We start from the raw sequence: 23091 nt of genomic DNA, 5'->3' as shown, positions 1-23091 counted from the left end.
AAGTATCTTGTTTCTATTTATGTTTTAGAAATATTATTTTTGGCTGCTGTATGGAAGGTATCTTAGATGGGGTCACTGATGGATACTAGGAGAACAGATGGTGGACTATTGAAGGAATACAGGCAAGAAATGAAATAGGAAAAATAGATGAATGGGGTATCTGGTAGGTGAACCGTTAGAACTTTATGAATGACTGGATGTTGGAGTGAAGGACAGGCTAGAGTTCAGGACAAAGCCCAGGTTTCTGGCTAGGGCACCTGGGTGGTTGGTGTTATCATTCACTGATATGGGGAACAAAAAAAGAGGAGGAGGTTTGGAAGGTACAATAAGTTTTGTTTTGTACATGTTGAACGTGGGATACTTTTGATACTTGTGCTCAAAAGAACGTGTCCTCTGTTCCTGGTCTCCCTCAGGAAAGTGTAAAATATGTAGGTTTCCCTATAACTACCACGAAAATGACCAATTTTCCTTAAAGGGAGGCAGGAGATCTTACACAAAACTTCAAGAGCAAAAACCCAATTCTTCTGTCCTTTTCTCTACCTTCTCTACATTCGGTTCTGTGCGAAATACGTTCTGATTTTATGCTTTGTAACATATGGTTATTAAATCATTTAATTTAGCTTCTAGACAATATAATTCAGTTTTTCCTGGCCCAAAAGACATGATGTTGTTGGCAGCCTCTAAGATGGCCCCCAGTGATTTCCACTCCCTGGTATTCATATCCTGTATAATCTCCTGCCCTTGAGTGTGGGCTGACCTTTTTGACTCACTTCTAAGGCATATAATATGGCAGGATTGATGCAATGGAACTTCTGAGTTAGATTATAAAGGATTATGGCTTGTTTGGGGTGCTGTATTTCATATTCTCTCATGGCTGTTTTGCAATGGGGGATATCAACTGCAATGTCATAAAGTAGCCCTGTGGAAAGTTGCAAGTGGCAAAGAACTGAGGCCGACCAAGAGGCATGTGAAAGATCTTGCAAGTCCATCCTTTCCAGTCCAACCTTCAGATAAATGCAGCCCTGGCTGACATAGTGATTGTAGTCATGTGAGAGACCACGAATCAGACTCACTCAGCTAAGCTGCTCCCAGGTTCACCACTCACCAAAAAGAACATGAGATAATGTGTCTATGTTCTCAGCCACTAAGTTTGGGAATAATTTGTTATGCAACAATTGATAACTTATCGACTGCTGGGAGGACATTCAGACTGAGTCACAAAAAATATATTTCAGATATAAGAAAAAGAATGTAATGATTGAGATCACAAGCTATTTTGTTTATTGAAGAGTTAAAATAGTACATTAACAAAACCTTATTTGCTAGAGAAATAACACCAGAATTCTTATGAATGTGATTATCAGCTAAACCACCAGAGATACTGGTCCTGCTGAGTTCCTCCACAGCTATGTAAATCAAAGGCTGATATTGGCTGAAGTCAGGATACAAATCACTAGACAGTTTCTTCTGGAAGGACAGAATGAATCAATAAGGCCCGTAATAAGGAAGTTGAAAGAAACCTTACCCTTTGGAGAAAGAGTACTCTGTCATTCCTGTAGCCAAGGCCCAGGCCCAGCCAAAAGGAAGCAGGGGGTTGTAACAGTGATCCAGTGAGTCTGGCCCCAGAACTCCCTTCAGTGTGTCTTTTTGCTTGACTTTGGAGAATGGACAGGGCATCATTTGGAGGCTAGAGAGTTATTTGACAATAAGAAGATGCGAAGATTCAAGTCCCAGACTCATCTTTTGATCTTGAACCATTAGTGCCAGAGGTCTCTTGGCCTCTCATGTCTGAAAAATGGTCGGTATTAGTGTCACCACCTTGAGGGACATAGGTGTGTCTCCATGAGTGGGTGAATGATTGTTCTGGTGCTTGAGATGGGAAATGACTAGCAAACACATCTCTTCTCTGGTTGTATGAGACAGGGACCAAAACAGGGAAGAGATGAGAGGGGGACAAAGACACCAGGCCAAGAGGTGACCATTTAGGGCTTCATGCTATAAATGACTTTGCATTTCCAGAGATGAAATAAGCCTCTTCAGCACAAGGCAGTAGAGGGTCACAACCCTAAGGTCTGGCTGGTTTTATCAATCTGGCAGTTCAAGGTCAGCGCAAAGGACATCCCCAACACCTGAGAAAAGAGTTGGGAAAATATCAGGTCTTCATAGGAGAAGCCATCTCTCCCATAACCCCTGGGATTAGCCCTAGAGAAAAACAAAGTATTCCCCACACTGGAACCACCCTTTCTGCCATCACTTCCAATTCCTTCTCCGTTCCCTTAGTTAGCTTTAGAAAGGCAGCGGGAGATGATGGTGCAAAAACAGTAGAGGATAGAGTGTTGGGACATCTTTGTCTCCTTAAGAAGTCACTTGTATAGTCAAGTTCTGCACAAGTCAACTCTGTGCAGTGAGCCATCTCTACACATACCCTGGGACTCCTTGGTTTCCAAGCAGAGAAAAACTGTTTCCCCCTGAGCTTCTTGATCAATATCTTAGTTATTCTGTGACACACCCAAAACACTTGTATATAAAAATAGTAGAAATGTCACACAATAAAAAAATTTGCCCCTGACTTATCATGCTAAGCAGAGAAACAAGGAGGAAATTGATTGTAACTTTTATCAACTCCTGCTTAGCATACAAGGCCAAATTTTCATATAGAATGTTTATCTATTGCAAGCTTTTCCATCCCAGCTGAGTGAATGACCAAAGTAGGGGTCTGCTGGATGACTTTTAATTTGACTATGAAGCAATCATATCTCTTAGGGATAAGTTGACCCGATAGATCGGTGATATTTTCTGTATGCCTCAAATTGGTAATGACATCATTTGCTACGTGACTGGGGAAGCTCATATTTATTGAGCATGTACTATGTACCTGGTAGTGTTTTAAAACCTTACATGGCTTAAATAATTTAATCTTCACGATAGTCCTGTGGCTAAGTTCTTACCTGGATCACACATACACAGATAGTGATGATTCCAACATGCAGGAAATTGGAATGAAACCACTGTTTTGCTTTTGCATAGCAACCCTAGAAAAAATCACAAGTACAAATGATAACACTATATTATTTGACTTTATCAGGAGGCTAATTTCAGAAGATAGTTTCTATTTTGTCTTATGCCTTAGACCATTTTTATTTTCTTTCTATGGTTGAAGAAACAGGCTTCAAGCAGCAAACATTAAACAGAGCCCTTTCTGGTGTTGTTACCATTACAGTGACACCTGATGCAGAAGTCCTAGATCTTTGCACACTGAGTCAAAGTAGCTCCTGAGAGGCACCTCAGCAATAGATATCCTTAGGTTTTTTGAACTCTCACTGCTGACTTGGGATTACTAAAAGTGAATATAGCCCATGGAATTCTAGGTTCGGTTGCATCTCAGCTTCTGCTGAAATGTAAATCTATCATGGCCCTACCAAGCTCCAGGGCAGTTCTAGTTGGTGAGTGTTTCAGTCTTTCTTCACAGACCTAAAAATGTCTGGAGATTTTCCAAAAGTCCCAAGGGTACATAACATGGGGTAACAGGAATTTAGGAACTTGATCTTGAGGGAATATGACCTTGGCTTCTTCTCTGGGCTTAATCTGGAGGTCCGAATTCAGTGGACCAGTTGTTTCAATAGTTCCGCCAACTATCTTTCTCCCCAACTCCTCACTCCTTCACTTATGATGCATGTCACCAAGGGGCTGGGTGATGCGTTTTCCAAGAAAGAAGAGCAGAGAAACAGGAAGAAGGAGAAGCTTTTCTAGCTCACCTTTGCAAATTTCTCTTTCAACAATAAGACCTAATTTTTGCTCAAGAAAAATGTAGATCTACTACTATCATCACATAAACCTTCCCCCCTGTAATGTAATAGTTTAGAGTGCAAGATTTGTGATGGCCTTCCTAGTCTAAATGAGGCTGTTCCTTTTTTGTTTCTTTTGTCTAGTTGTCTGGACAACTTTTGTCTAGTTTGTTTAGTTACCTGGGTTGTCTCCCTGGCCTCTACTTTGTCCAAGGTTCCCTGTTTCTGGCGGGGACGATTAAGCTCAGTATGACTGGAGTTTCTAAGACAATTGAAAGTTTAACCAGAGAGATTAATAACAGAAATATTGCTTAAAAAATTACCTGAACTTGTGGACCTTGGGGGCAAGATGCTGGTGGGTGACCGTTCCAATCACTTGTTCCATTGACACCACAACATTGCAGCTAAAAGCCAAACCCCCAAGAATGTGATGGTTAGAAAGTCAACAGAAAGAAAATTGAACCTTGGAGAGAAGGTGGGCCCTTCATATCTGACTCTAGCCAAAAATCCAGAATTACCTGGGCTACTATGGCTCCTGAGAACAAAATACTTTCAAATCCATCATACCATTTCCATCACATAAGGTTGCTTGAAGCAGAGAGGGCATATTTAATTTACTCACATTTTACACATGAAAAATTAAACACACAGCGGATTTAGTCTGACATGGTTGAGTCTTTCTTACGTCTCAGTAGGACTTAGATAATAAGCCTACCTGAGACTGGGAAGGATGAGAGAATGTAGACAATTTTGTACCAATCAAACTGATTCCTGTGCTCTCCAGTTTGTGACTGTTAAACATTATTCTGACTTAGGGACTGTGGACCTTAAATTCTGGAACTTTCAAGAAAGGAAGGTCCTTCTAGCCCCCAGGGACTGAGGTTGGAAAATCAAATCTGATTGAGCTGAGGAGGATTTCATCTACACTCACCAATGACTGGATGGAATCCCACATCTCCCTGGTGCTGTTGTCCGAGCTGTATTTCTGGATGCTGGTAGTCAGGCTCTCAGACACATACTTATTCAGCTGGGCGGGCACATCCCAGCAGAGGAGACATTATAAAAAGCAGGTGAGTTCAAGGAATAAGCAATTTCTAGTATAGGCTAGTGGTTCCATTTGCTCCTTCCTTCCAAATGATCTCCTCAGAGCTAAGGGTGTGACAAGAGGGAGTATATATACAGGAAGATGGTGCGTGGTGGTGATCTCTTGCCCTTCCAGAACTCTAGTTTTTCAGAGGAAGAGGGACAACCAAAGCATGGGCTCTCTTAGGCATGGAGACAGACATTTTCTACTGCCAAACATGGAGAAAAGTAAGTAGGAGGAAGATAAACTTGTTTTTATAGCTCTTCCTATTCATGCTTCAAAGCATGACTCAATGGCAATCTCCTTTAAGAATTTTTTTCCTCTCCCCAGTTACAGTTGATTTTTCTTCTTCCATCCCTTTTCCACTTTGCTTCTACCTCTATTATAGGATTTATTTGGGGCCAACTTCTTCCCTACGGCCAGAAATACGAGTTGTGCTCTTTGTAGCTTACCTTCTGTTCATACACGAAGAGCAGGATGGCCAAGGTCACCTCCGCAAGGAGGATAATCAGCAGCAGGATAAAGAACTGAAGCAAAGCAGAGACATGCTCACAGTGCTGATTCCCATTCTTCCCTTACTCCCAAGCCACGCTGGAAACATCTAGGTATGTCTTTGCACATGTGCAGAGGCTCCTGTTCCTGCCTGCTCGGACATTCATAAACCTTCTCTTGTTTTATGAGGGATGTGTGTCATTTTTCTACAACTAGACCCCAAGTCTCTGGAGGGCAGATCAACTGTCTTGTAACTTTGTTCTCCCCTTCCCATTGTGCCTACCCAATTCCAGGCGCATAATGCATATGCAATATTATTTGTTGAATCAATGAAGCAATTTTGGCATTGGCTTTTTGAAAGCTGAACAAAAGACCAGCAAACTAACCTATGTGCCTTTGGAGTTTGGGGCCTGGTCCTTTCTGCAAGATCAGGGCTAGTTTGGGGTGGGGGCAGGTGATAGTGGAAGTTGAGAGGAGTCCTGTACAGATGGGGAGAAGAGGTATTCTAGTCACCCTCCTAACCCTTATTTATCTCCAACTGGAGAAGCTTGCTCCCTCTATGCTAATCACACACCACAGAAAACACATTTTCACTTATTCCCTCTCCTTCACCTTTTTATCCCAACACTAATCTTGGCGGCTTTACCTTTTCCCTGTGTCTATCATCTCCCATCTTTTGCCATTAATCTGAGAGCTATCTAAGAACAGGGACTTCTTAATTCTATCTCTTGGCTCCAGTTTGAGTTGATTCATAAAGGAAAAGAGATTGACCAATGACTTAAGGAAGGACCAAGGCAACTGGGAACACTTACTTATGGACGGAGTGGCACTGTTACAGCAAGTACTATTCTGGGTCTACTAGAGCAACAAGGAGACTTCCTTCAGAGAGCTTACAAACAAAACCTAAGTCTAAGGGTTCTCCTCAGGATACTTAACTGACAGGGAGCAACTGAAAGGTTCTAGCATCTCTCATGTTAGATCACAATGGCTGCCACCTAGGCCTTCACCTAAGCTGCGTCATCACACTCTAGTGTGCCTTGTGCAGATCTGAGATAGAGAAGCATCTTCTGCCTCCTTTTAGGAGGGCCACAGTACTCAGAAGAATCTAGAGAGTAGATTTTCCACCACTTAGTGACTCTGACTCAGATCCTCAAAATACGTACTAATGTGAAGAGCACTTAGGCAGATGGATGACACTCGATTTCAACCAGACATGAAGAAATAAAATGCCATAAAGGGAAATTATGATGCGGGTCATTAGTAACACTGTAAAATGAATCCCAAGGAGGATAGCAGTGTCCACTGCCACCCATCCCTGGGATCCCAGTCAGAAACAAAATACTAGTGGTCTAGACAGACTCAGATGGTCTAAAGTGCCAATCTTATGTTCCTATGATCTCCCTGTGACCATAGATTAGCCACCAAGAAATATCTTGCCTGGGGCTTAGGGCATCACGTCCCTCTACCTAGGGTACCACATCTGCTGCAAAGGACTCACCGACATAAGCAGGCACTTGTTCTCCTTGATGGAGCCCATGCATCCCAGGAAGGCAACCACCATGATAATGGAGCCCACGATGACAAGCACATTGCCCAGTGGGAGGAAGGGGAGCAACCAGAGGTTGTTGTGGATCAAGAGATAGATCCCAAAGCCCAAAATGCAGCAGCCACAAAACTGAAAGAAAGAATTCCGCAACACTCTTGAATATCTGCTCACATTCTCACTTCAAATTAGAATCAGCTTTTTCCATTGGTTCTATGGAGACTGTCATGAGCAACCTCTTTCCTCAGCTTTCCCCATGCATCCAGAAGAGAGGTGACCCTAGCTTCTTCCCGTGATGTCCTACTCATGCTTCATCCCACCCATATCAGATAGCAGGGGAAGCTCCTTCCTGTGAGTAATACAGTATCTTCGTGCTTCAGATCCCCCACTCCTCGTTCCCACAACGGCTTACACGTGGTCTTCCCTTTGGAAACCACAACCGTTAGAGGGGAGGCCCTGGGTGAGAAGTTGATCTTGCTAGGCAGAAAGCTAGAGAAGCCAAACTTTTAAGAATCTTCTCATAGACACTTGAGTACAAACCGATTCTCTGTTTGAAGTTCAATTGCTGAATTTGGTACAGTGAAACTTTCCCCAAAAAGGGGGCTTCCTTTTCAATCAGCTATTTGTCTAAGAGAGCAAGAAAAAGAGTCATTTATACACAGAACGTAGAGTGTCAGGTTTCTCACCCGTAGATGTCAGCAGTGAGCAGTAGTCGCCTAAAGTCCCCAGAGAGAGAAACAGCCCACCTATAAATAACTGCACTGGTACTTTTCAATTGTATAAGCATATCCTATGGCAGGATGGGAAAAGGGGAGGAAATTATCACTCCCTTGTTCTAAGCTGGTTATGTCATTCCAACACGCATGGGTTGCTCTTTGTAGCGGACTCTTCAGTAGAGGACCGAGAAATAGAGTGTAGCTGGGAGGAGGTGAGCTCAGTCACGCTGGGAAGAAACACACTTACCCAAAAGAGCAAGTTGAAGAAAAACAGAACGTACTTCAGCAATTTCAAGCCACTCATGCCCATGCTGGGATATTCTTGCCCTAAAAAGTGAAAGAAAAGAGGAGGTAAGTGACCTGGCACCAGAGAAGAGAGGACACAAATGTTCAGGGTTTAAAATCTCCAGCATCACCCTGGGTTTGAGCTGCGACTCTCCTCTGGGAAGTTTCCCCAAACTCCCGGATCTCTCGATCTCTGCATTGAGGTACCAATCGGTTTATCTTGGACACTCACTTTGGCTCCAATTCTGCAAGCCAAGAATGCTTACCGCTGAATTAGGTGCTGTAGAAGAAACCCATGGAGCTGCTCTCAGAGGAGAGTGAGTCACAGTGACACCACTAAGCCAATTCTCAGAGACTAGTGCTTGGGCACTCAAGAAGGTGACCAGGGGTCAGGCATTAATCAGCTGATTCATCAGCTGTGGAGAAGGTCAGTGACTTGATCAGCCTGTTCTTTAAATGCCCTGAGATGCATGTACATACCACATGTGGTCTGTAAACCTCTCCACATGAAAATGGGGGTAGGGAACCTATGTCTGATTCATGCTTTTATTGAAGCAACGTTTATGATGTTTTCTGTCCTAGATACAGTGAGAGATATAACCATGACTCTCCGGTACCTACCCTCCAGAAGATGTGAATCTTACAGCAGAGGTAAAACTGGCTAACCAATACCCAATGAAGAAATGAAAAGGGGTAGAAATTGGAGCTTAATTTTTTAAAAAATATAATTTCATTTCCCAGAAAGGACATTAATGTGCAAAGCCTCATCCTCAGTTCTAGAGATCTGGATACACAGTTGTGAATTTTCTGTCAGACACAGTTAGTTTCCCTAGAGTAACTCATATTTTAAAACTGCACGTAAGACTGATCCATAAAGCAGAATGTCAATTTATTGGTTTTTTTCCCGTTAGAACTATGCCTTTTCTAGTATATAGATTGCGTGTATAATCCATTGCTTCTACCCTCTTAACAGCAGCCAGAAATCAGATGGTCTTGAGGGATAGGTCATCCAGCCTGTCTAAGCCTCATGAGCTATTTGTATCCTACAATAGAATAATCTGCTCTGTTGGAAAGACCAAATACGTATACTTACTTGGTACTATTTTCCTTTTCCTTTACTTTGTCCTTCTCTTTCTCCTCTCCTTCTTGTCTTGACCCTCAGGATTTTTCTTAATCCCCATAATTTAACCCCATAATTTTTAACCCCCCATTTCCCCATAATTTTAACCAAGTTAAAACAAAATCAATTAGATTATAAATGCGTCTGGATATACTTGAGAGGTTAAAAAAAGGTATGACGACCTACTGCATAGTAGTAGAGATAGTAGATCTACCTCTGCTATAAGTAGTAGCTTTGAGGTCAAACTTGAATTCAACTTCCACCTATGCCACTAAACAGCTACGTGAGATTTGGAAACTGACTTGACGTCTATAGTCACAATTTGTTCCTATGTAAAATGGGGTAAATACTTATGTCTCCTAGGGTGGGTGTAAAGATGAAGTGATCTTACAACAGAGACTGATATATGACCAGGACTCAGTAAGTGAAACCCATGATTATTTAGTCTGAAAGGAACTCTCTGGGAAGGGAGACGTGGAAATATACTATTATAAGGTTCTCATGTGTGTTGTGGTAATGTCACTTGAGGATAGACTCTGGTGAGTTAGAGATGTAAAGTATAAACCATAAGGCAACCTCTACAATAACAAAACAAAGAATTGTAATTAATAAGCAAGCAAGGGAGATAAAAATTATTTTAAACTACTAGATTAGTTGAAAGAAACCTAAAAAGAGGAAAAAGGAAACTGCTGTGGTCTGAATGTCTGTGTCCCCACAACATCCACATGTTGAAATCTTAATGCCCAATGTGATAGTGTTAGGAGGTGGAGCCTTTGGGAGGTAGTTAGGTCATGAGAGTAGAACCCTCCTGAATGGGATTAGAGCTCTTCTAAAAGAGACCCCAGAGAGCTTGCTAGCTCCTTCCACCTTGTGAGGACACAACAAAAGGTCTGCAACTCAAGAGTGGCCTCGCCTGACCATGTTAGCATCCTGATCTCAGACTTCCAGGGTTCAGAACTGTGAGAAGTAAATTTCTGTGGTTTGTAAATTACTCTGTCTGTAGTAGTGTGTTATAGCAACCTGCACAGACTAAAAGAAAAACAAAGAACAGATGGGGAAAATAGAAAGCGAATATTCTCAACTCTAGCCATATTAATAGCACAGTAAATGAAATGCTCTAAATATTCCAGGTATGACACAAGATAGCCAATTGGATTAAAGAACATTTAGTAATGAATTATCAGCAAGAGAAGTTAAGAAAACAATCTCATTTAAAATTTCATCAAAAAGAATAAAATGCTGGGGTGCCTGGGTGGCTCAGTCGGTTGAGTATCCAACTTCTGCTCAGGTCATGATTTCACAGTTCATGGGTTCAAGCCCCACATCAGGCTCTGTGCTGACAGCTCAGAGCCCGGAGCCTGCTTTGGATTCTGTGTCTCCCTCTCTCTCTCTGCCCCTTCCCCGCTTGCTCTCTCTCTCTCTCTCTCTCTCTCTCTCTCTTAAAAAATAAACATTAAAATAAAATAAAATATAATGAATAAAATGCTTAGGAATAAGTTTAACCAAAGTGGTAAAAGATCCTGGACACTGAAAACAACAAGAAACTGATGAAAGCAATGTAAGAAGACACAAATAAATGGAAATATATTCTATGCTCTTGGATTGGAAGAATTAATATTGTTCAAATGTCCATACCACCCAGAGTAATCCATGGATTAAATGCAATCCCTATAAAAATTTCAATGGCATTTTTCGCAGATACAAAATAAACAATTCTAAAATTTATGTGGAACCACAGAAGACCCTGAATAGCCAAAGAAATCTTGAGAAAGAAAAACAAAACTAGAAGCATTATATGTTTTAATTTCAAAATCTATTACAAAGCTATAGTAATTAAAACAGTATGATGTTAGCATAAAAAACAAACACATAAATCAATGGAACAGAATATAAAGCCCAGAAATAAACCCATGCATATGTGGTTAATTTATTTACAGCAAAGGAGCCAAGCACATACAATGGGAAAAGGCAGTCTCTTCAATAAATTGTGTACGGAAACCTGGACATCCACATTGCGAATGAATTGAACTGGACCCCTATCTTCCACCAATCACAAAAATAAAATAAAAATGGCATAAAGACTTGAATGTAAGACTTGGAACCACAAAACTCCTAGGAGAAAACATAAAAGGAAAGCTCCTTGACATTTAGTTTTGGCAAGGATTTTTCAGATATGACACCAGAAACAAAGGCAACAAATGCAAAAATAAGCAACTGGTCTGTATCAATCTAAAAAGCTTCTGCACAGTAAAGGAAACCATCAACAAAATGAACAGACAACCTACTTAATGGGAAATAATATTTGCATCATATATCTGGGAAGAGGTTAATATTCACAATATATAAAGAACTCCTACAACTCAATAGCAATAAACAAAAAGTAAAATCTGATTTTAAAATGAGGAGAAGGGGGCGCCTGGCTGGCTCAGTTGGTTAAGCATCTGACTTTAGATTTTGGCTCAGGTCATGATCTCACAATTTGTGAATTCGAGCCTGCCTCAAGCTCCATGCTGACAATGCAGGGCCTGCTTGGGATTCTCTCTCTCTCCCTCTCTTCTTGCTCCTTCCCCACTCTCTCTTTCTTTCTCTCTCTCTCTCACAGTAAATAAATAAAACTTTTTTAAAAAATTGGCAGAGCAAGTGAATGGACATTTTTCCAAAAAAGACACACAGGTGGACAACAGGTACATAAAAAGATGCTCAACATCTAACCATCGGGTTGGGAAATGCAATTCAAAACTGCAATGAGGTATCACCTCATACCTGTTAGAATGGCTATCATCAAAAAAATAAGAGATAACAATAGTGAGAGGACATGGAGAAAGACAACCTTCGTTGCACTGTTGGTGGGACTGTAAGTTGGTTACAGCCACTATGGAAAACAGTATGGAAGTTTCTAAAAAAAAAAAAAAAAATTAAAAATAGAACTACCCTACGATCCAGCAATCCCACTTCTGGGTATATATCCAAAGGAGAGGAAATCACGGTCTCAAATATCTGCAGCCCCACGTATATTGTAACATTATTGACAATAGCCAAGACAGGAAAACAACCTAGGTCCAAACTTCAATAAAGAAAATGTGGTATAAATATACAAAATAACATTGTTCAGCCATGAGAAAGAAGAAAATCCTCCCGTTTGTGACAACATATTCTCAAAACTCAGAAGACAAAGAGTCCCATTTAAAAATGGACAGGGCGCCTGGGCAGCTCAGTCAGTTAAGCATCCAACTCTTGATTTTGGCTCTGGTCATGATCTCACGGTTGTGAGATCTGAGACTGAGCCCCATGTTGGGCTCCCCACTCAGTGTGGAGCCTGCTTGGGATTCTCTCTCTCCCTCTTCTCTGCCCCTCCCCCTGCTTGCACGTGTGCTCTCTCTCAAAATAAATAAACATTTTTTTTAATAAAAAATAAAAAAATAAAAATGGACAGAAGATATGAACAGATAGTTCACCAAAGAAGACACATGGATGGAGAATATGTACATGAAAAAATAGTCTACTTCATTAATCATTAGGGAAATGTAAATTGGGGAAATGAGATACCCGTACCTCCTAGAGCGGCTAAAATTAAAACAAAAACAAACAAACAAACAACAACAACAAAAACCAAAGACAAAAAACTGACCATACCAGGGACTCATAAGGCTATGGTTTTGGTGAAAATGTAAAATGGTATATCCACTTTGAAAAACATTTTGCCAGTTTTGTGAAAAGCTAAACATACACTTATCATATGATTCAGCCACGCCACTCCAAAGAATTTACCAAGAGAACAAAAAGCATATGGTCATACAGACTTATCCAAGAATGTTCATTGCAGCTTTATCTGTAATAGCCCCAAACTGGAAACAACCCAAGGTCCATCAACAGATGAACAGGAAAACAAGTTGATATAGCTATGAAATGGTGCACTACTCTGGAAAAAATAAAAAGTCAACTGTTGATACACAACACAGCGCTGATGAATCTCCAAATAATTATGGTGGATGAACAAAGACAGAAAGAAGATCCATACTGTATGATTCCAGTTCTATACCATTCTGGAAATGAAAACTGATATATAGCAACAGAAAGCAAGCAGATCAGTCATTGGGGACGGAGGTAGAGGAAAGTGATGGTAGTGGCAGTGTTAGATAAATAAAAGGAGAATAGAGACAGGCAGGAGAAAGGGATTGCAAAAGACCACAAATAACTTCTTTTGGAAGTGATGAATATGTTACCTTGACTGTCGTGAGAGTTTTAGGCATGTACGCATATGTCAAAAGGCCTTCCTAATTTGTTCCTGTCCATTTCTCCAAACTTGTGGCAACATCCCCTGTCTAGCGAGCAACACTGAGTACTTGTTTTAGTGGCTCCTCTTTACCTGTGCTCTTTGCTGGAATTTGTCCCTTTCTCTCCCTCTGACCCCTTACTTTGGTTAGCCACTATTCATCCTGACACTCGGCTCCAGTGTCACTCTTCCAGGAAGCCCTCTCTGAGTGTGTCTACTTCTCCACACCCCAGCCTACTCCCCACAAGGCGTGCCTGTAATACCTACACATCTCCATTATTGCCCTAGCCACTTTGTCTTATAATTCTCTCTTTCCTCTCTGGAATGTGAGCTCCTTGAGGGTAGGAGCTAGTTTATTCATCTTTGAATCCTCGAGATCTTAGACAGTCCCCTGATCACACTAAAAAAAAGTGCGATTCTTCAATAAACCTTTGTCCATTAACCCTAAATAAGCTGATGGAGTGGAATAAACGTGACACGGCAGCATCGGAAGCCTTGGGCTTGAGATTTATGCACCAAGAAGCTAAACTTTTGGACGTGGGCCAATAACTTACACAGAAGGTTGGGCCAGTTGCCTCCTAAGGTCACCTCTTCCCCAACATCCTGGGATTCTGTGAGACCTGCTTCAGGCCCCCGTCATTGAAGTGTCCACAAAGCACCAACTAATGAGGCAGCCAGAGACCTGCAAATAGCCCTCCTGATTCTTCCCTTCGACAGGAAGAAAAACCTCTTGTTTCTCTTTCCATGATTTTCCACTTGCTGAGACTCCCACCAGTTGAAGGAGAAAAGCTGCCTATTTGGTGGAGATGGTCATTACTTTTATCACACGCAGTGATGGCCCCACTTTTTGTATTAACCCAGATAGAACAGCACTCTGCTCCCCCACCCCCCCACCCCGTTTTCTTCCTTGTGACTGTGCCAGTTATGAGCTCCTGCCCCTTCCGACCCCACGGTCTGGAAGAACTGATATCTCTCTGCAGTCAGAATCTGTGACCCAGCCCCATGACTCATGGTTCAGTGAAGAAAGTCCCTGACATCAGCTTCCTGTGATGAAACTGCAGTTAGCTGTGGCCATCTCCCACGGCCCGCTGTGGAGGCCAGGGATGAAGCTCACTTTTTAGTTTCCTCCAAGCAATGATCTTGGGCTAGTAAACCATCATGTGCATACCTAGTTCAATCCCTCCCCCCTTTTTAAACCCATACTTGCAGGGTCATCAAATCTAGTCTTGAATGCAGTCAAGCTTAGGAATGGCTAAGGTTGGGGGGCACCTGTGTGGCTCAGTCAGTTAAGCGTTCATCTCTTGGTTTTGGCTCAGGTCATGATCTCTTGGTTTGTAAGTTTGAGCCCCACCTCGGGCTCTGCACTGACAGCGTGGCGCCTGCTTGGGATCCTCTCTCCCCCTCTCTCTCTGCTCCTCCCCTGCTCTTGTGTACTCTCTCTCTCTCTCCCTCTCTGTCTCAAAAATAAATAAATAAATGAGTAGACAAACAAAAAAACTTAAAAAACAAAGAAGTGGCTAAAAACAAACTTAAAAAACAAAAAAGTGGCTAAGGTTGGGACAGAAGCTTCAAGAAGCTATCAATTCAATACAGCCTTATGTGATCCATTCTTGGAACCACAAAGATAGCTTCAGTGTTATGCAACCTGTTATATTTATGAGATGTTAATAAGTGTTCCCCAAACAAAATCAAGCAAACAAACAAAACCATAGGGACTGAAAGGAATCCATGGTCAAATAGTTTTGGAAGTAAACAGGATTAAATAAAAATAAAAGAAAAAGCAATAGTTCTTTTAATGAACGACTTCTGAGCAACTTGTCATACACTAATGTACATTGTTACCACACACCTGTTCTTACAAGATTACTTATAATAACTCAAAGAACATAGTGTTCCATGGAACACAGTTTGATAAACACTAGTAGTGGAATCAGATGGACCTAGTTTTGAATTCTGGTAGTGCTGCATGCCAGCAATGTGGCCTGGGGTAACCTGTGTAACCTCTCTTTCACAACTGTCTCATCTTTAAAATAGTGATATTCACATACGGTTCACAGGGTGTTCAGGGGGTTAGATGAGATAACATTTCCTGGATGGCTCAGCATCAGAGTGCTTGGTTCAGTGAACACTGACTAAAAGATCGTTTATTTATTTATTCTTTGAGTGAATATGTGTTTTATTTCTATTTTTTTGTGTATTTTATTGTATTTATATTAAATATAATTTATTGTCAAATTGGTTTCCATACAACACCCAGTGCTCATCCCAACAGGTGCCCTCCTCAGTGCCCATCACCCACTTTCCCCTCTCCCCCAACCCCATCACCTCTCAGTTTGTTCTCAGTATTTAAGAGCCTCTATGGTTTGCCTCCTTCCCCCTCTGTAACTTCCCCCCCCCCCCACCATTTTTCATCCCCCCTGGTCTTCTGTTAAGTTTCTCAGGATCCACATATGAGTGAAAACATGGTATCTGTCTGTCTCTGCCTGACTTATTTCACTTAGTGTAACACTCTCCAGTTCCATCCACATTGCTACAAATGGCCAGATTTCATTCTTTCTCATTGCCAAGTAGTATTCCATTGAGTATATAAACCATATCTCCTTTATCCATTCGTTAGCTGATGGACATTTAAGCTCTTTACATAATTTGGCTGTTATTGAAAGTGCTGCTATAAACATTGGGGTACAAGTGCCCCTATGCATAAAAGATCAAGTTTAGAGCTTCCCTACCAGTCCATTCCTAAGGGCAACCCCAGGCTTCCTGCTAGATTTTCAGGAATAAAATACATCAGGGACCAGAAGGCCTTTAATAATCCTTTGCTTGATTCATTTTTGGGTAAACACTTAAAAAAAAATCTTTGTTGGGGCGTTTGGGTGGCTCGGTCGGTTAAGCATCCGACTTTGGCTCAGGTCATGATCTCATGGTCTGTGGGTTCAAGCCCCGCGTTGGGCTCTGTGCTGACAGCTCAGAGCCTGGAGCCTGTTTCAGATTCTGTGTCTCCCTCTCTCTGTGACCCTCCCCCGTTCATGCTCTGTCTCTCTCTGTCTCAAAAATAAATAAACGTTAAAAAAAAATCTTTGTTCACCCTCTGCAAAAAAATTCAAACAATAAAGAAAGTACAAGTGTAAAGCATAAAAATCTTCTGAAGCCCTATATCCAAAGATAACCACAACTGACATTTTTGATGAACACCTTTCTAGACATTTTTCTCTATGTGGATCTATTTGCCAATTTACACAGAAGGACAAGATATTCATCAAGGTGACTGTTGGCTTCCTATCCCTTTCTACACAGAGACTGCAGAGGTTTGTGGTTCATCAGTGAAGGAAAGTGGGGCCTTGATTCACACAAGATTTTTCTAAATAGGAAAGAAAATCTGTTCTCGAAGAGGGCCCCCGAGTTCAGGCCAAAATAAATTTAAATAGATGATAGAGTTCACTGAACCCTGTACAATGCCAAGTTCTTCACAAATAAATCTTATTTACTGGTGCAAGGTCACCCAGCTAATGAACATCAAACATAGGGCACAAGGCAAGGTCTCGCAGCCTCCTAGCCCACCTTCCTTCTGCTGCCCCAGGCTCCATGTTGTGTCTCTCACTTCCCAATCCAACTCACAGCCCTGCCGTGTGAGGAGCCCCAGGAGGACTCCTTCCATCCTTCAGTGTGAACCCCTGTGAGCAGTGGCTGAGGAGGAATGGGGGTTATCCAAGTATGTCTCTTTGAGGAAGTAATAAGCAATTGCAGGGGGAGAGGTGATACTCAAATAAAATTAAACCAAACCATCCACGTTGATGCATTAGTTTCCCCTCATTTCTCCATCACTTTGTCCAAGGAATGTGTTTGTCATCTTAGTTCTCCCCAAAATTGTGGTCTGGTGAAAACTTTTTCCTTTTCAAAGCTGTGATCAGGGAGAGAAATTAGTGATCTGTAGAAGAGAGAAAGAAGGAAGAACCAAAGAGGAGGGAAAAAATGAGGAAAGACAAATCCAGATGATCTTGGAGGCTCATTTCTTAGAGGTTGTGTTTCCCTTTGCTAAAAGTATGTGGAGGTTTCCTGTGAAGGGTCCCTGTCCTAGAAACCCATCTATGGGTGCATTCAGGCAAGCTATGTCCAAAGCAAGCATGTTTCTCTGTAGGACAATTAAAGCTGCTTATGTAGTATTCCCATAAAAAGTTTGAATAACCTGAATCCAGTAATGAAGAAACAGGAGACAACCAAATATAGAGGCATTCTAGAAAATAGCTTACCTCTACACTTCAAGAATATCAATGTCATGAAATACAAGGAAAGACTCAGAAATTGTTCCAAGCAGAAGGAGACTGAAGAAACAGGACAGTTAAAAGCAATGTGTGATCAGAGATTTCCAGTCTCCATAAAGATACTAATGGGATACTAATTCAGATGCAATCTGAATAAAACCTATAGATTGTTAACAGTATTGCATCTGTGTAAATTGCCTATTTTGATGAATATAAAGTGGTTATGTAAGAAAATGCTTTTGTTTGTAGAAAATACACGGTAAAGTACTCTGTGGGAAAGGATATTAGGCCAGCAATTACCCCCAAAGAGAAAGTCAAGGAAGGATAAAGAAAATGTGATAAAAAGTTACTATTTGGGAAATCTAGGGGAAGGGGGGTTCAGAAATTCTTCCTAGTGTTTTTGCAAGTTTTCTTTAAGTCTGAATTTAAAGAGACAGAGGAGTTGAATGTGAGTAAATAATCTAAGGAATTCTGATCTTTAAGTCATTACATCACATAATTCCCTAATGGTATAAATACTGAGATTCCACAGGAGCTGTTTTTAGAAGAACAAACCACGGGATGATTCTTTAGAGCCTCTATTTGCTCCTGATATAGATTATTAAGCCATGAGTCCAAATTTAAAAGACATGAGGTATCAAAATGATTTCTCACCCCCATTCCTCAATCCAGTTCTCCTGAAATAGAAAATGTCAAACAAAACTTTGACAAATTAAATATATTTTAAATATTTGATTTGTTAGCATCTTGATGTCAGATCAACTGGATTTATAATTAAGTCATGTTCTTTATGTTTGCTCATGTTAAAGTGTACCGGAGATTTCTTTATGTTTATAAGAAAGTTTATAAGGAAAGAGAGTATAGTGTAATGGGGAGGAAGGAGCATCCCATTGAGAATCAGGAATTACTATTTAATTGTATGATTTTGGACAAGTTTTACCCTACCTGGAAAATAACCAGTTTAGAATGTTACAAGAATAGCTAACATTTCCTGGGCTCTCACTATGAGCTGAACACTTTATTCGAACTTCAATAACCTCTAAATTCCACTGAAGTAACAACATTCTCACACTTGGAAAATAGTGCTCTGTTTGGAATGATGACAGCTCTTGGCCATAGCTATGATGTACTGATGTTACTGCTTGGGTAGGAAGCCTCCTGTGTGCTTGTGACGTGGGGGACTGAATAGAGGACTTGCCTCTGTACCCCAACACAGAGGTCTGAACGCTCACCCAATGGCTTTGGAAATGGCTCCCTTCTTCTCAAAGAAGAAAGCTGTGTCCAGACAGCTTTCCCACAGTCACACTCCAGCTGCAGTCCTTGCCTCCTCTGGCCCAGCAGCCACCCTGGAGGCCTACTGTGTGTAGCAGTCTTCTCTCTCGGTTTCTTTGCTTCAGGATTTTTACCTGCAGGGGCTCTTGGGGCCCGGAGCTTCCTGAGTGCAGATACCCAGTGGGCCCGGGGTGATCTGCACACACTGGGTACTCAGTACAGGAAGTGCTGGGGGAGGACTAATATAAGAACACAAACCAAACCACTGTAACTAAATCAACATAGCGTTTCCTGGAACAGAAGGCGCGCGCGCGCGCGCGACACGGCGTAACCTCGAAAAAAGCTCCGAACTTCACCCTAATCTGGGGGAGATCGAGATTGAGGAGTAAAAAATCTGCCCCTTCACCCTCATTTCAGGCCACATGCCATCAATTCTGACATCTCAGCGTACCCCTAGACCTACTACCCGCCCAGTTGTTTGGTCTTGCTTCCCACTTTCAGGTTCAAGGGTTCTAGATCCAAGGCAGAGAGGGAGATTTCCACTTCCTGTGCTCCTGCAGCCATGGCTTGCACTACAGCCTGACTTGCTTACTCTCGTTTCAAATATGTCTGGGGGGTGGGAGGGTCACACTTCTTTAAGTGTGCATATACTGTGCCCTACCTGGAACGCCGTTTACCCCCCGTCTCCATAGCAAAGTCATACTTCTTTGAAAACGACCCAAAGCAGTCACTTCCTTCCCACGGCACACTCCAACATGCCTACCACATTTTCTGCACTTACCCTCCATTGCAGAAAAGATCACATTGTGCTGTATTTGTGTGTGGTCGTGTCTGTGCTCCATACCAGAATCTACAAACGCTTTGAGATTGATAAGCACCAGCTTTCCCTGTCTCCAGCACTTAGCACAACGCTTAGCTGTTCTTATGCTGTGGGCTGGGGCTGAAGAAGGGGAACAGGTTTCAGATCTGGTGTCTGAAGCCCTCTGGGTGGTCAGAGGTCAACCAGAGGACACCAGGAATCAAAGACCAATGGAGCTTGATCTTGCCGGTTTGTGCGGGTCAATTACCGAAGGAGAAGTGGCTTAGCAGCCTCAAGTGCACAGGGATGGGCTTTGAATCATTCCCTGTGGGCATAAAGGCGCCCAATCCTTTCATTTAAAGGCTAAGTACTCTTAATTGGCTCACAGGGAAAACAACACAGGAAATCATGCTTCAGCTCAGTCTCTGCTCCAAACCAACCGCAATTTCAAAACAGTGCAGATTCTGGTGGAGACTGAGAAGTAAAACTTCTTCGTTCAGCCAGCAGCTAAGACTCTGCCTTTGCTCAGTTGTCTTTCCACAGCACTTACACATCTGATATCATACACATACACATACACATACACATACACATCTGATAACACACACATCTGATATCTCTTATCTTCCACAGGAGTTCCTGAAGGGCAGGACTATTTTCAGGACCAGTCTCTACCTTGCTACTCTGCCTCCCCACCAGTATCTTCCAGAGCACAGCGCCTGGCTCCAGGAGGCACTGAACATATGATTATTAAATGAATTCATTAAAAAGTCTGGTCTTGGGTGAGTCGGTCAGTAGAGCATGTGACTCTTGATCTCGAGGTTGTAAGTTCGAGCTCCACGCTGGGTGTAGAGATTACTTAAAACAAAATCTTAAACAAATAAAATAAAAATTTTTTAATTTGTGGCTCAGCGGCCCCTGAGGTGCTTTGGGAATCTAAAGCCCTCGGTGGCATTGCTATCCCTCATTGTTAGGTGGGTGGGTATGGTCCTTGAGGACTTTTCTGTCTCCTCCAGGGTATGATCAGTTGAGATTCTTGCGGGTCTTGGAAGGAAAAAGCTCTGATATTCAGTGTTTCCTGTGGTCACCTGACATCCAGTAACTACTATGGTGGTCACAGACCACCAGAACCAGAGCTTGGCCATGACTTTCCGAGTCCAGGAGGCCACAGTCATTCGTTACATGGCATGAATTAGAAATGGTTACAATATCAAGTTTTGTTGGTTGGTGCATGTCATATTATGTTTATCAATATTTACATTTTGTATACTGAATGTATAATTTGGCAGGGTTTGGCTGAACCCTGAGGATCACAATGTTCTTTCTGCTATTTGAAAACAATCAATCTAAGCATCTCTTAGGCGCATTCAGTTTTTACCTCTTGATATACAGGCAGTGGGCATTCTCTGTGTTCCTGACTCTGAGCTGGGTGTTGTCATTTGTAGCTGTCCTTCTATTTAGTGGCTCTGAGGAATCACAGTGAGATTCATAAAAATTTGTAAAATTAAGAACTGCCATCTTCCAGCTGCCTTTCTTAAGGCTCTGGCTGTTGGCTCTCTCCTCACCTTAAAATCACAAGATCGGTCTTCTAAGAGACCTGAACATGTATGAAATCTCCACAATTTCATGTCACACAGAGGGCTCCAGACATCAGAAATGACTACACACAAAAATTCAAGTTCTGAAGCAACTTAAGCATATAAATGCCCTGACCCAAAGAGGTATCAGATAATGAGAACCAATTAATTGAAAAGTCTTTCTGGCCTGCTTGCCTTTTGAGGGGTGCTAGGATCTTGGTCTTTCTACCTTCATGCACTAAATATCTGTGAAATAGAAGTTGCAGGAGGTTTTAGGCTTACTAGAGAGATCTACGGAGACTCCTAAGAAGATACCCTATCCCACACAATATGGTTCAGGTCTTTGCTCTCAAGTCCAATGAAAATATCACCAATCTTACCTTTTGCAGGCACTTTCACTCAGTTCTTCAGGCAGGATTGGTGATTATACTTGAAATGGCCACGACAAGGCTGGTAACACGGATGTCCGGGGCTATTTGTGTAAAAGGAGAAGTGAATGGAAAATAAATGTGCTCACGCTGTGACGACAGGAAGCCCAGTTGAAGAGAGGGAGGAAGTGAGGCTCTGCCCACCTTCTTGAGCCTCAAGAGGTACAGAGATACTCCTTCTCCCGTGGCCTGTTAAACACCTACTCCCACGACCCACACAAATATCTAAACTTGTTTCTATGAAACCCATGAAAAGTCAAAGACCGAGCTGGTCCAGGCACTAATCGGTGAGCACTTGTGGGTTCTAGGGTGATTTGGGCATTGATTTTTGTCTAGAAAAACTCAGTGCTTCTCAATCGAGGTGACATCTTAGAATTACTTGTGGATCTGCTCAAGAATAAGTATGCCTGGCTCTCCATTTGGTAGACTGAGACTGGAGTAGAACCCAAGAATAATTATTTTAAAAGTTTTCTAGGACTGAGACAGGAATGTGTCTTAAGGCCCTTGGCCCTCTCCCCACCCTCTCTCCAGCTGCCTTCCAGAAGATCTCTCATCTCCTGTTGAATTGGGCTGTCGTTTCTAGACTTCTGTGTCTCAGAAGTTGGATTTTCCTTGTTTAAGGTTATTGTCAAGGGTAAACCCCAAGACACAATCGAAAGGACACTAGTAGAAATGATTTGGTTAGTAAAGGAAGCCCCAGATTTAGGACCCAAAGCTCTGGGTTTCAATTCCAGCTTTATCTCTTCCAACTCTGTGGTACAACCTCAGCCTCTCCCCTTCAGTTTATTCATGGTAATATCTAATAATAATCCTTCTAGATATTTACTGTTATATCCCCACTAACAGATGAGAAAACAGAGGTTCAAAAAGTTTAGATATTCGGCTCAAGATTATACAACTAAGAAACACAAGAATTGGATGTTCTTTAACCTCCATGTATTTGTGGTCTTTCCAAATTCTTTCTTGTGGTTGACTTCAAGTTTCATAGCATTGTGATCTGAAAATATGCATGGTATATCTTGATCTTTATGCACTTGTTGAGGGCTGATTTGTGACCCAATATGTCTGGTCCAGTGTGTCATTCGAAGCCACTGTTTCCTTGTTGATTTTCTGCTTAGATGATCTATCCATTGATGTAAGTGGGGAATTAAAGTCCCCTACTATCATTGTATTATAAATGAGTTTCTTTATGTTTATTATTAATTGATTTAGATATCTAGGTGTTTCAGGTTGGGGGCACAAATATTTATAATTGTTAGATCTTCTTGATGTATAGACTCCTTAATTATGATATAATGCCCTTCTTCGTGTTTTGTTCCAGTCTTTGTTTTAAAATCTAGTTTCTTTGGTATATGTATGGCTACGCTGGCTTTCTTTCTTTTTTTTTTTTATTTTTTTATTAAAAAAAATTTTTTTTAATGTTTATTTATTTTTGACAGAGAGAGAGAGAGAGAGAGA

At 41.7% G+C, this 23091-nt stretch overlaps 1 protein-coding gene across 1 annotated transcript; it reads right to left on the bottom strand.

The window, feature by feature from the left end:
• Window positions 1-1258: 1258 nt before the first annotated feature.
• On the bottom strand, window positions 1259-21748 carry CD53 (CD53 molecule). The gene is made up of 8 exons (XM_043575820.1): window positions 21586-21748; window positions 7868-7947; window positions 6860-7036; window positions 5322-5396; window positions 4717-4812; window positions 4109-4189; window positions 2949-3032; window positions 1259-2129 (listed from the first exon to the last, which is right to left on the bottom strand). The coding sequence occupies exons 2-8, from the start codon at window positions 7928-7930 to the stop codon at window positions 2058-2060; spliced, it is 648 nt and encodes a 215-aa protein (XP_043431755.1). The 5' UTR covers window positions 7931-7947; window positions 21586-21748; the 3' UTR covers window positions 1259-2057.
• Window positions 21749-23091: the final 1343 nt, after the last annotated feature.

The sequence above is a fragment of the Prionailurus bengalensis genome, chromosome C1 (assembly GCF_016509475.1).
Source record: "Prionailurus bengalensis isolate Pbe53 chromosome C1, Fcat_Pben_1.1_paternal_pri, whole genome shotgun sequence".
Taxonomy (NCBI): Eukaryota; Metazoa; Chordata; class Mammalia; order Carnivora; family Felidae; genus Prionailurus; species Prionailurus bengalensis.
Note: the sequence above shows the minus strand (reverse complement) of the source record. Positions and strands in the feature narration are given on the sequence as shown.

What these genes read in the sequence shown, in the direction of transcription:
- CD53 (XM_043575820.1), bottom strand. Translation starts at nt 7,930, where the DNA reads ATGGGCATGAGTGGCTTGAAATTGCTGAAGTACGTTCTGTTTTTCTTC. An exon ending in ACAAGTGCCTGCTTATGTCG is followed by an intron (nt 5,397 to 6,859) that starts GTGAGTCCTTTG and finishes GCTTTGCTTCAG; the next exon opens with TTCTTTATCCTGCTGCTGAT. An exon ending in TCTGTGTATGTGTGATCCAG is followed by an intron (nt 2,130 to 2,948) that starts GTAAGAACTTAG and finishes CTCTTTTCTCAG; the next exon opens with GTGTTGGGGATGTCCTTTGC.